At 44.8% G+C, this 12,495-nt stretch overlaps 1 protein-coding gene across 7 annotated transcripts in view; it reads right to left on the bottom strand.

Annotated features, from left to right (window-relative positions):
• The window catches only part of Ankrd16 (ankyrin repeat domain 16), a 23,077-nt gene that overhangs the window by 1,571 nt on the left and 9,011 nt on the right, over positions 1-12,495 (bottom strand). For 5 of the 7 annotated variants that reach the window (XM_029474223.1, XM_029474221.1, XM_021154204.2 and 2 more), the window contains 2 exons: positions 11,430-11,508; positions 7,793-8,357 (listed from right to left, as the gene is read on the bottom strand). In XM_029474223.1, the coding sequence (XP_029330083.1) occupies positions 8,200-8,357; positions 11,430-11,508 (237 nt within the window). In that variant the 3' untranslated portion in view covers positions 7,793-8,199. Of the gene's footprint in view, positions 1-7,788; positions 8,358-11,429; positions 11,509-12,495 lie in introns of those variants that run through there. The other 2 variants (XR_003835963.1, XM_029474222.1) reach the window with 2 other exon arrangements.

Below are 12,495 nucleotides of genomic sequence, written 5' to 3'. Positions count from 1 at the left end.
GTACTGGGGTCCTAGAGAGATGGCTCAGCAGTGATGGGTACCGTTGCTCTTCCAGAGGACTGGGGTTTGATTCTGAGCACCCACATGGCAGCTCACAACCATCTATAACTCCAGTTCCAAGGGATCTGACACCCTCACACAGGCCAAACACCAATACACATGAAATAAAAAATAAATACATTTTTAAAAAGTACAAGTTCCCATGTTTGATCCCTACCCTCAAACTTCAGAAAGAAAACAGGAAGCTAATGACATATCCTCCCAAAGAGAAATTTAAAACAGCAAATTAGGGCACTAAGTACAAATAGTGCTTTCCTAGCCGCTTCCTGTGGTTGAACCTGTGCTCTTCATTTGGGGCTGCTGTTAACCACAATGGTTTTGTCTTTGAAAGCCTAACTTATCCACTGAGCCTCCACTGCTGCTGCTGGGATCCACTGTGAGCAACAGGCATGCATGTTGGGCACTTGCTACATGCCAGCATCACACATGTTACCTCAGCTAATCTTTATAATAATTGGAGGAAGGAAGCCCCATTGTTACTCTGGTGTTAAGAAGGAAACAGAGGCAGGAAGTGTAACTTGCAGACCAAGGCAGAGAGAGAATGAAGACACAGGGATCTGGTGCCCTGAGGTCTCAGACAGAAACCTGGGAAATGCAGCTTGTTTATTATGTAGACTTGAACAGTGAAGTGAGTTATTTATTGCATGCAGCTGAACAAGGAGGCAAGGTTGGCATATGATGCATAGCTGGATCAAGGGGACAGGTTCAACTAATCTCAGTATGACAGTTTCTATGGGGAATCAGCTGTCAGACTGGAAACGTATTGGCAGAGAAAGCTACGGTGGACATATTATCTGCACACACTGTCAACATCCATGCTCAGACACCCCTCCACCCCAGGAAGGCCTTACCATTTCCCTGAGACTCATCTGGTGGATGTGTGTGTGTGTGTGTGTGTGTGTGTCTTGCCAATTTCCCGAGGGTCTGAGGCTATGGCATCCTGGACATGGCTGTGCCCACATCAACACTGCACATTTCACTCAAGACCAACTCAGGTCTTTCTCTGATGCCCATCCTGAAGCATCTGCCCAGGCCCTATCATTCTTTCCTGAAGCTGTTCCAATCACGGTTTTTGGTCATTTCACTAAAACCACCGGGTGGGGCTCACCCTTCAGCCTAACACTGATTCGTGCAGCATCAGTCTCACTGAATACTCCTTTAGGATGAGGCCTGGTTCCGGCTTCTCCTGGTTGTCTGCTGGCTCCCTTCAATCTCCTAGGTCTCTGCTGGATTTCTCACCTTCCAGCCTGTGTCCTCTGGTACCCAGGGCTCAGTTCTGGGGCTGCTTCTCTTTATGTGGCCTCAGGTGACCTCATCATTCCATGGTACCTGTGTGCTGCCCCTCCTCCCGGCTCATCCCTGGGCTCCCCTTTTCCCTAGCTGCCTGCTTGATCCCTCCACTCAGGCAGTGCACACTGGACACATATCCAACCCCCGTCCCTGTACTCCATTCTTCCCTGTGCAGGGAGTGGCAACTGTGCCCTGTCATCGGCTAAGTCCAACATCTCAACCCTTCTATCTTTCCTTCCCACATCCAGCTGACAGCGGAACCAGCTGCTTCTGCTTTTAAGACATAGCATAGAACTTCTGATGCTTCATCATCATCATCATCATCACCATGGCCTACATTACTACCCTGTCTCTCAAGGGTTACTGTATGGCCTTCCACCCAATGTTCAGAACCACCTTGCTAAAAATCAGGTCAGATTTAATCAGTCTTCTGCTAAGAACCCCCATGGCTTCCTCTGCCTCACCAGAGATGGTCCACAGGGACCTCTGTGACTAGCTCTGACCTCATCTTCTTCTCTCTTTGCCTTCTTACTCATTTCTGTCACCCTGGTTTCCTGGTCTGTCCTCTGACACAGAAGCCCACAGCTTCCTCAAGACCTAGGCAGGCGAAGCCAGCTCTGTCTAGAATGTTGTCATGGATTTAACAGACAAATCTACCCCTTGACACTTCCCACCCCCTTCACTATTTTCTTTTCTTTGGAGAATGCTGACTCACCTGATATATTCCAGATTTCACATGCCTTTGGTTAACAGACTGTCTCTCCCAACTACAATGCCTAAAATAGTCATCTGGGAGCTGGGCTTAGTGCACAGGCCTGCATTCCTAGCTGTTAGGATAGCCGAGCAAGCAGGGTAACCAAGTTTAAGGCCCATCTGGACAACTCTGAGAGAGTCTATGTTAAAAAGAAAAAGGTATTCATAGGTATAGGGGGTGGCAAGCCACACACACATACACACCACAAACACCATTGTTGCAGCCACAGAGACAGGGAGGGAGGCATAGTCACTGGTAGAGTGTTTGCAATGTTTGAGGCCCTGGGTTTTATCTCTAGCAGTGCAAGAAAAAAACAATGCAGACAGTACCGTGATAAATGAAGTACTTGACAGATTTAAAAGCCGAGTGCACTAAGTTCTCAGTATAAAGTTAAGGGCAAATTGCATATACTGCACTGTCTCAACCACACTTATTTTGATAGGTTGGGTGGAATAAGAGTGGAATATTGTGCCCATGAGATGGTTCACAGGGTATAAGCACTTGGCGTGTCATAGTTAGCTGCAGTTGTCAACTTCATACAAACCGACTGTCACCTGGGAAAGGGGAACCTCAAGTGAAGATCTGCCTAGGTTAGATGGACCTGTGACCGTATCTGTGGGAGCATTTTACTGATTGCTCATTGGTGGGGGAGAGGGGGCCCAGCCCACTGTGGGTGATACTGAGGCACGTGGGCCTGGGCTGTAGCTGAACATGAATCTGGGAGTAAGCAGCGAACCTCTGCAGTTTTTCCACCAAGCTTCTGCCCTGAGCTCTGTCGTTGCTTTCCCTCAAGGAGGGAAAGGTGTGAAGTATAAGATGAACCGTCCTCTCCAGGTTGCTTTGGTCATGGTATTTCTTACAGGAACAGGATAGCCAACTACACTCTATGTGCGCCTGAGGATCTGAGCCAGATTCCCTGCATCCCACCACCGAAGGGGAAAACTAGTTCCTCAAAGTTGTTGTATAACCTCCAGTCATGAGTGCCTGTATGCACACACTTCATACACACAAAAACATTAATAAAATATTTATTTTAAGAAAAGACTAGCTGGGCAGTGGTGGTGCACGCCTTTAATCCCAGCACTTGGGAGGCAGAGGCAGGTGGATTTCTGAGTTCAAGGCCAGCCTGGTCTCCAGAGTGAGTTCCAGGACAGCCAGGGCTACACAGAGAAACCCTGTCTCAAAAAAAACAAAAGCAAAAACAAAACAAAACAAAACAAAACAAAAACTAGCTATAACTGAGCAGTGGAATTACTGGTGATTTTGGTTTCCTCCTTTACCTTGACATTTGTGTGAATAAAAGGGACATTTTTTTCCTGGTCTGCCACCTTCTGGGAAACTGCAGCAACGTTGCAGCGTAAATTTTGTCCAGTGGTGGCTTTCTTTTGGCCCCAGGCCCCTCTCTCTTTGCAAGCTTCTCTCATTTCTTAAGCCACAGTTGTATTCCTTTCCAATCTCGCCGCTGATTTTCCTTCTGTTTTGTAAACATTGCCTCATAGATTTCCTTTTGCATGGGAAGCAATGTATTAGATCTGTTTTCAGTTGATTGCAGTTTTTATCCATTTCTATCCCAGGCAACTTCTGTCCTGACTGAGCTGAAGATGTGCCTAACTCGGAGAAAGCATGCTTTCCAGATGAACAGATAGCCACGTGGAAACAGGTCTTAGGGGAAGGGCCAGAAGCCCCAGTGAGCCAGGCAAAGTGGCAATCCCAGCACTCAAGAGGGTGAAGCAGGAGGATCAGCAATCTGAGGCCAGCCTGGGCTATACAGCAAATTAGGGTAGCCTCAGATCTGTAGTAGAGCCTTGTGTCATCAGTGTAGTAGCTCCTTTTCTTGTTGCTCTAATGAAATACCCCAGGGTACAGACCGCCATGGCAGGAAAAGCAAGGCAGCAGGAACTGGAGACAATCTGTCACCCTCATCCCCAGTCAGGACACAGAGAATGAATGCCATCCCTCACTCCATCTCTCGCTTTCTCCTTCAACCTAAGAAATGCTGCTGCCCAGGTCGATCAAAGACAGAGGCAGACACTGGGGGGTGTATTAAGGCTTCCTAGCAGGCAGTGGAACAGCTCTGATGGACTGACCACCTAGCAGCTTCACAGAAGTGCTTTTTATTGATTGTTCCAATAAAGGCAACCTTCCTAAGTCAGTTCCCGAATACCAAAATCTCCAATCAGATAGAGAAGCTGTCTTGGGGAGTCTTTACCTAAGCAAACACAGGTATTATAAGAATTCCAGATTTGCCAGGAATGTCTTATGGCTAAGGTTATGCTAAGGTTCTAAAATTCCCAAGAAAGAGCAATCCCATAGATTTCAGATAACAACCAATTATTCCTAAGAGATGACCTCAAGGCCTAAGTAGCCATCACTCCAGAATAAATGCCAGGTATAATGTTCTTCTAAAATTCAACTGCAGTTGTGGGTCTTCCACCTCAATTAACTGAATCTAAAAAAAAATCCCCTCACACATGTGCCCAGAGATGTGTCTCAGGTAATTCTAGGTCCTTGCAAGGTGACAATCAATAGTGATGAACACATCTTGCAAGAAGGGACCTCTTAATGAAGTTTTTCATTTATTTTCTGGGAGGAAAGGCAGTCAGCTACCATTGGCAATCAATGTGAATTAGTAAGAGCAGCTACACAGAAGGTGGACTTAAGAACACAGGTAGAGGCAGGAATAGTTACAGGGTTGCTGCAATGAGAGTCTGAGGTGAGGATGTACGAGAGCCTGAGAAAAGGCAGGCAGCTATCCAACAGCTGGAACAGGCCAGGGCTTCCTGGAGAGTGACCCGCATGCTCAGTCAGGATGACTGAGTTTCAGGTGACCCTAGGCTTCCAACCTGATTGACCTGGTGATCTGAGGAGCCCTCAACTAGGCAGCAAGTACAAGATGGGGGGGAACAGAGTCTGGAAAAGTGGGTGTCAAATAGGTGGTATGTCAGCCTCATACAGCCATGCCAAAATAAATGTTCAGCAGGCAGATGAAGACAAACTTGGAGAGAGTGGTGGCTGCCATATACGTGCAGGCAGGCAAAAACCAGAAAACCGAATGAGATTACTTCAGTAGCAAGTGCAGAACAAAGAGGAGAAGCTGGGCATGAAGCTGAGTGTACCAGTATTCAAGGGGCAGACCCCAAGATAGAAGTGTGCAAGGGACACAGAATAAGAAAAGGAAACTCAGAAGGCATGTATGATCATGCCTTCAATCCCAGCACTCAAGAGGGCCAAAGCAGGAGGACCACACACTAAAGGCCAGCTCCGGATGCACACTGGGATCCTATCTTTGAAAAAAAAAAAAATGGGGGAGGGGGGTGTTGTGGGGGGAGAAGATCAAAAAGAAGCAAAAGAACAAACCCGGAGTGAGTTATCTCTGGTACAGAGTCCAGAAAGCAGAAGAGCTAAGACATTAGTAAGCCCAGAGTTAAGAAGCATTTCTTAGCCTGTCATGCCTTTAATCCCAGCACCCAGGAGGCAGGAGTAGGAGGCTCTGTGAGTTCAGGCCAGTCTTCTACATAGCGGGTTCCAGGACAGCCAGGGCTACATAGTGAGACCCTATCTAGACAATTAGAAAGTCTCTGGGGCCAGGCAGTGGTGGCACACTCCTTTAATCCCAGCACTTGGGATGCAGATCTCTGAGTTCGAGGCCAGCCTGGTCTACAGAGTGAGTTCCAGGACAGCCAGAGCCACACAGAGAAACACTGACTCGAAAAAAAAAAAAAAAAAAAAAAACAAAAAAAAAAAAAAAAAAAAAAAGAAAAAAAGTAAGTTCTCGGGTACTTCACAGGGAGTGGTCTGCACAGAGGATCAGCAGTAAAGCCAAAGCCAGACTGCAGCGTAGCAAGATGGGGCCTGTGAGCTGAGGTTCGAAATGTTGACTTTTCTCAAGGGAGTGTGTGTGAAAAAGGCTGCTTGAGATGGGGTAATAAATATCTACAAAGCGTCAAAGCCAGAGAACAAAATGAGCAAACATGGGTAAGGTGCTCAGCACACCAGGTGGCATATATTAAGCACTCAATAAATATAAATCTCTACTTTAATGTATTCACTAACCACACTACAGTATACTTACTCTGTACCAAGACTGTTCTAGGCCTCAGTCCTGACCCAAGCAGGTTAAATTTCAACGGAAGACAGAGATAATAAAAAGATTACTTGCAGTTTATATGGAATATTTGCTAGTAGTAAATACCAAGAAGAAAAAACAAGGGGGAGGGGGTCTAGTTCTATTTTTGTTGCTCTGATAAAATACTCTGAAAAAAAAGCAACTTAGGAGAGAAAGGCTTATTTCACTCCCTAACTGTGCAGGAGTCCAGGCAGGGATCTCAAACAGCGATCAAGACACATCTGGAGTTAAAAGCAGAGAGAAATGAATGTATCGTGCCCACTTGTCTGCTCGCTGATGCTCAGCTCAATCTCCCCCCTCTCATACAGTGCAGGGAATGATGCTGCCCACGGGGGGCTGGGTCTTCCCACATCAATTAACTTAATTTTAAGACAATCCCTCACAGACACACGTACTGCTAACCCAATGGGAACTTAATGCCAACTTAGTGTGAATCATTAAGATTCCCCTTTCAGGTGACTCTAGGTTATGTGAACACTGAAGGTGGTGGGAGCAAATGCTGCAAAAAGGGATTAAGTCGCATTTCAGGCAGGATGTCCCAGGAGAGTAACCTATTGAGAGACCCAAAGGAAATGAAAAAAGTAACTATAATTAGGGGGAAATAATTATTACCACATAGACTGCTATTAGTATTTCTGATCTAGTATTACACCCACAGTGTATTGTTATCACCTATCATTATTACTTTTTCTGCTACAATTAAAAAAAAAAAAAAAACAAAATAAAAAGAAAAAAAAAAAGAAAAAAAGTAAGTTCTCGGGTACTTCACAGGGAGTGGTCTGCACAGAGGATCAGCAGTAAAGCCAAAGCCAGACTGCAGCGTAGCAAGATGGGGCCTGTGAGCTGAGGTATCAGTATCAGTCTCAGACCCGTAAGGCATCGGGACAGGTAGATCTCTGACACGAGGGAGAGCGGTAATCCCATCTGAGATGAGTATAGGTGTACAGTGTATGAGAAAGATTGTTAGATAGGATCGTGTTTCTACAGTAACATTTACCTGGTGGTTAGAAACAGGGGTTTATAAACTCCATAGGAGACTAATTAAGAGAAGCTGGAGGTCTTTGCTATTTGACAGGGCAAGCACAATATGGAGCGAGGGAGGTGCGTAATAGTATTAAACTAGTGAGGGTCAAATCCTGCTCATGACTGAACTTGTCTACTCAAACAGACAAAAACTCCTTCACATTTAAAATCTTCTACCTGGGGCTGGAAAGATGGCTCAGCTCTGTGGTGAAGCACATTGACTGTTCCCTCAGAGGACCTGGGGCTTCATTCACAGCATCCACACGGAGGCTCATACAACTGTAACTCCAGTTTCAGGGAATCTGATGCCCTCTCTGGCCTTCAAAGGCACTAGGCATGCATGTGACACACAAACATACATGCAGGCAAACTATCCATTCACATATATAAAAAAGTGTCTCCATCATGTGTCTTTATAAATTTTGATATAAAAGGCAAAAACACTCCCTTCCTGGCAATGAAACCAAAGGGCCACATGAAAGCTACAAAGAAAAAAATTGAATAGGCCAACTATGTTTTATAGCTTGAGTAAACATCAGTTTATATTGTTTTATTAGATTTTTATATATTTAAAGACACATATATTACATTCACTCCCTAAGGATACGCAAACCTCTATGCTTAACCTGATTCTCCTTGCAGCATAGAAAAGCCAAGATCCGGGGCTGGTGATGTGCTTCAGTGGCACAGCACTTGCTGAGCGTGTGGAAGTTCTCAGTTTAACCCTCATTACACTTTTAAAATGAAAAAACAAATGGCTACGTTCAATATCACACAACATGCCAGGAATCCAGACTCCTGGTCATTCGACTGAAAAGCATGCAGAAGGAAAGGCAGGAGGAGATGAAAACGCTGGCCGAGAAGTACCTCGATAACCTGTCTCTCAGCAACTGAAGGAGCAGAATATGAACGGCCTTGAACTCCATCACCTCCTTCTTCAAGCATCCTACGATTTCACGTCATGGTCAAAGTCCTGAAGGATATCTACACTTCTCGTGAGCTGCTGGGCCAAGGTGCCTGTGAGGTCTGCAGAATCCTTCAGGCCCGACTGTAGGAGGAACCTGGTGCAAGCCACATGCTGACCTGCACAGGCCAGATGCAGGACTAAAGGGAGACATGGGGTCTGAGAACATGGACTGCACTCAGGAAAAAATAGTGGATTATTCGGTTCTACTGAGCTTACGTTTCTGCACTCTGGATGTGAATACGTGTATATGTGCACTTGCCGCAGTGCCTGTGGAGTGAGAAGTCAGGGGACAACATACAGGAGCTGCCTCTCTTCCCGGTGCAGGCCGCCAGGCTTGGCTGCATGTGCTCTCTCCCCAGTTACACACATTTTACACTTTCCTACCCACCCATGGTGGCCTATGTTGGAGGGCAATTTTAAACTGACTGGGTTACAATTGTTTCTAAAGAAAACAAACGTGCCAGGATCTGTGGGACGCACCTTTAATTCCAGCAAATGAGAGGCAGATTTCTGTGAGTTCAAGGTGTCTACCTGTTTTATGTAGTGAGTTCCAGGACAGCCAGAGCTACATACAGAAAATCTATCTCAAAAAAAAAACAAACAAAAACCAAAAAGGAAGAAAGAAAGAAAAAAGAAACTATCAAAATTGAATAAATAAATCAGGGCTGGAGAGATGGCTCAGAGGTTAAGAGCACTGACTGCTCTTTCAGAGGTCCAGAGTTCAATTCCCAGCAACCACATGGTGGCTCACAACCATCTGTAATGGGATCCGATGCTCTCTTCTGGTGTGTATGAAGACAGCTACAATGTACACACATACATAAAATAAACAAATAATTCTTTAAAAAAATTTTCAGAAAAAAAATCAATCAGAAGATGTAAGAAGCTTTTCTAGTTAGTGGTGAGCAAGAGGAGACTGCTTCTCCCTAGGTTCACACTTTTCTTTTCCTTTTCTTTTTTTAATTTATTTATTTTTATTAGGTATTTTCTTTATATACATTTCAAATGCTATCTCCAAAGTTCCCTATACCCTCCCTCTGCCCTGCTCCCCTACCCACCCACTCCCGCTTCTTGGCCCTGGCGTTCCCCTGTACTGGGTCATATAAAGTTTGCAAGACCAAGGGGCCTGTCTTCCCAATGATGGCCGACTAGGCCATCTTCTGCTACATACGCAGCTAGAGACATGAGCTCTGGGGGTATTGGTTAGTTCATATTGTTGTTCCACCTATAGGTTTGCATACCCCTTCAGCTCCTCGGGGACTTGCTCTAGCTCCTCCATTGGGGGCCCTGTGTTCCATCCAATAGTTGACTGTGAGCATCCACTTCTGTGTTTGCCAGGCACTGGCATAGTCTCACAAGAGACAGCTATAACAGGGTCCCTTCAGCAAAATCTTTCTGGCATATGCAATAGTGTCTGGGTTTGGTGGCTGATTATGAGATGGATACCCATAGGTAGGGTAGTCTCTGGATGGTCCATCCTTTCGTCTTAGCTCCAAACTTTGTCTCTGTAACTCCTTCCATGGGTATTTTGTTCCCTATTCTAAGGAGGAATGAAGTTTCCACCCATTGGTCTTCCCTATTCTTAATTTTCTTGTTTTGCAAATTGTATCTTGGGTGTTCTATGTTTCTGGGTTAATATCCACTTATCAGTGAGTGCTTATCTAACGACTTCTTTTGTGATTGGGTTACCTAGGTTCACTCTTATGTGATATTTAATCACAGTTTTAATGGCACAGAAAAATTACTTAATATTCTACTGAATTACCATAAATTAGGATGTAGTGACAAAAATCTGTTGACCCATCTTTCTACTCTATGTGCAGAAATTAGCACTAAAAGGTCCAGGTGTGCCAAGAGTCCAAAGGCTGCCTGGTCTCGAGGAGTCAGTCCCAATGCCTGCTCTAACTAGCAGCAGCTCTCCTGTATGACCTACAAGTGAGATTGGGTCATTTGTGAGTCTTTGAAGCCTGATCCCACTGAACCCTAAGAGATGGCACTTGGCTCAAAGAATCATAGTAATTGAATGATTTCTTCTAAAGTCAAGTATAGAGGATCAGCTCTGCACAGCAATGGGGGTGCAGTTCAATGCTAGATCATGTCTACCTAGGCCCTGGCTTGGTCCCCAAGACACACAGAGAGGAAAGCAGTCAGGCTCTATCTCTGAACCCTAAATCTATATAAAGCCCTCATAGATGAGATAGAACATGCTTTCACCTCACATTTATTGTTATGGCTTCAAATAACAGTCTTAGGGGCTGGAGAGATGCCTCAGCAGTGAAGAACACTTGTTACCCTTACAGAGGACCAGAGTTCAGTTCCTTGCACCTCCAGTTCTAACAGATCTGATGCCTTCTTCTGGCCACTGGGGCATCTGCACATATGTGGCACTCATTCACAAACACACATACACATAAGAATAAATAAATGAACCTGGGGAAGAAATCCACAGAAACCAACCAACCAGTCACAGGTTGGTGGTTAGTGTTCATCACCACAGTCATGATGTCAGACAGTTGTGGTAGCCTACACCTTTATTTCTGGCATTGAGGCCAGCCAGATCTACATAATTTTTCTGAGATCTTGTCTCAAAAACAAAGAATAAGGGAGAGAGGGTTCTACAGTTAAGAGCATTGGCTGCTCTTCTAGAGGACCCACGGATCCAATTTCCGGCAGCCACATGGTAATTTACTTTTGTTGGTTTTGTTTGTTTGTTTGTTTGTTGTTTTTTCAAGACAGGGTTTCTCTGCGTAGCCCTGGCTGTCCTGGAACTCGCTCTGTTGACCAGGCTGACTTCAAACTCAGAGAGATCCAACTGCCTCTGTTTCCTAAGTGCTGGGACTAAAGGCATGTACCATCATTGCTTGGCTCCACATGGTAATTTACAACATTGTACAACTAGTTCAAAGTGACTCAGCACCCTCTTCTAGGCACAGGATGTACTTACATACATGCAAGCAAAACACCAATACAAAGTATCTATCTATCTATCTATCTATCTATCTATCTATCTATTTGTAAAATCTTCATCAAAAAAGCAAAACCAAAAATCATGATGTCAATACCAATTGCGCCAACAGCTTTTACAAATGAAAAGGAAGAGACATTATTTTCAGGGTTAGGGACTGAATGTAGGACTGTGTGCACATGAGGTGTGTAGCCCATATCAATGCTTTGAACTAAAAAGTCTGTGAATCATTTGTATTTCCTACCTGAGCGATTTCTTTCATCTGTAGCGTTGATGTCGGCACCCAAGGACAACAGAGTTTGAACTGTATTCGTCTGTCCTTCCTGTTGAAATAAACTCATTACCACTGTGATGAGGACAAAAACCAAACCTTTAAAAACAACCTCTAGTGTGCTCTAGAAACTCATTCTGATGCAGCCAACTGCAAACGCTGAGTCTCCCTGTTTTAAGGAAGGTTTATATCACTCGCGATTCTAACATGAAATTGTTCAACAATGGTAACGTTCAGCTATCAGGGCGGATAATACGATTAGATTTCCACCAAGGTCAGCAGTATGAAACACTGTGGTTTATATGGAAGTCACAATTCTGAAATTTCCTGATCATAAGAACTTTTTGTTAATATCGTTAAGGCAGAGAAGAGTTGAAAGACTGAGGCTCTCAGAAGAGCGATCCCTACCACAGCCACCATCATTCATACAATAATTTATACACACTGTCTAGCCAGTCAGTGGGGGGCTAAAGTCAAGACTGCAGGTTCAACCTTTCTGCAGAGGAAATAGCTTCTCTTCCCATGTCTGTGGATGGGACTCAGGCCATTCAGGTAGCTATCCCTTGAATTCAGGAGTTGCTGGTCAGAAAATATGTGCCTTTGCTTCTAAATAAAGGCCAAATAAAGGCACGTGGTTCCTCAACCGTGTATAATGAGCAAGGCACCTAAAATAGTTTTTCTCTAGGGAAATATTTATGCACATCCTTAATGTTTTATACATTGGAAAGACTAAAAGAAGCAATTCCTTTGTGTCAGTTAAAGAGATTTTAACTTCTGAATTTAATACAAGCAAGACCTACAAGTTTCATATGATGAATCCTCGCTCATTTGTTAATTTTTAACAAGATATTTTCGAGCTTTGCCAGGTTATAACGTAGACGGGCAGTAGAGTTTGCTCCGGTCTCGCGCACGAGGTGCCCGTGTCCCGCTTCCCAGCGCCTGTAGTGAAGATGTCCCACGCATCCCCGGCAGCCAAGCCCTCCAACTCCAAGAACCCGCAAGTCTTCTTTGACGTGGACTTCGGCGGGGAGCGAGTTGG

The sequence above is a fragment of the Mus caroli genome, chromosome 2 (genome assembly GCF_900094665.2).
Source record: "Mus caroli chromosome 2, CAROLI_EIJ_v1.1, whole genome shotgun sequence".
NCBI classification, from domain to species: domain Eukaryota; kingdom Metazoa; phylum Chordata; class Mammalia; order Rodentia; family Muridae; genus Mus; species Mus caroli.
This window is presented reverse-complemented; position numbering and strand designations above follow the sequence as displayed.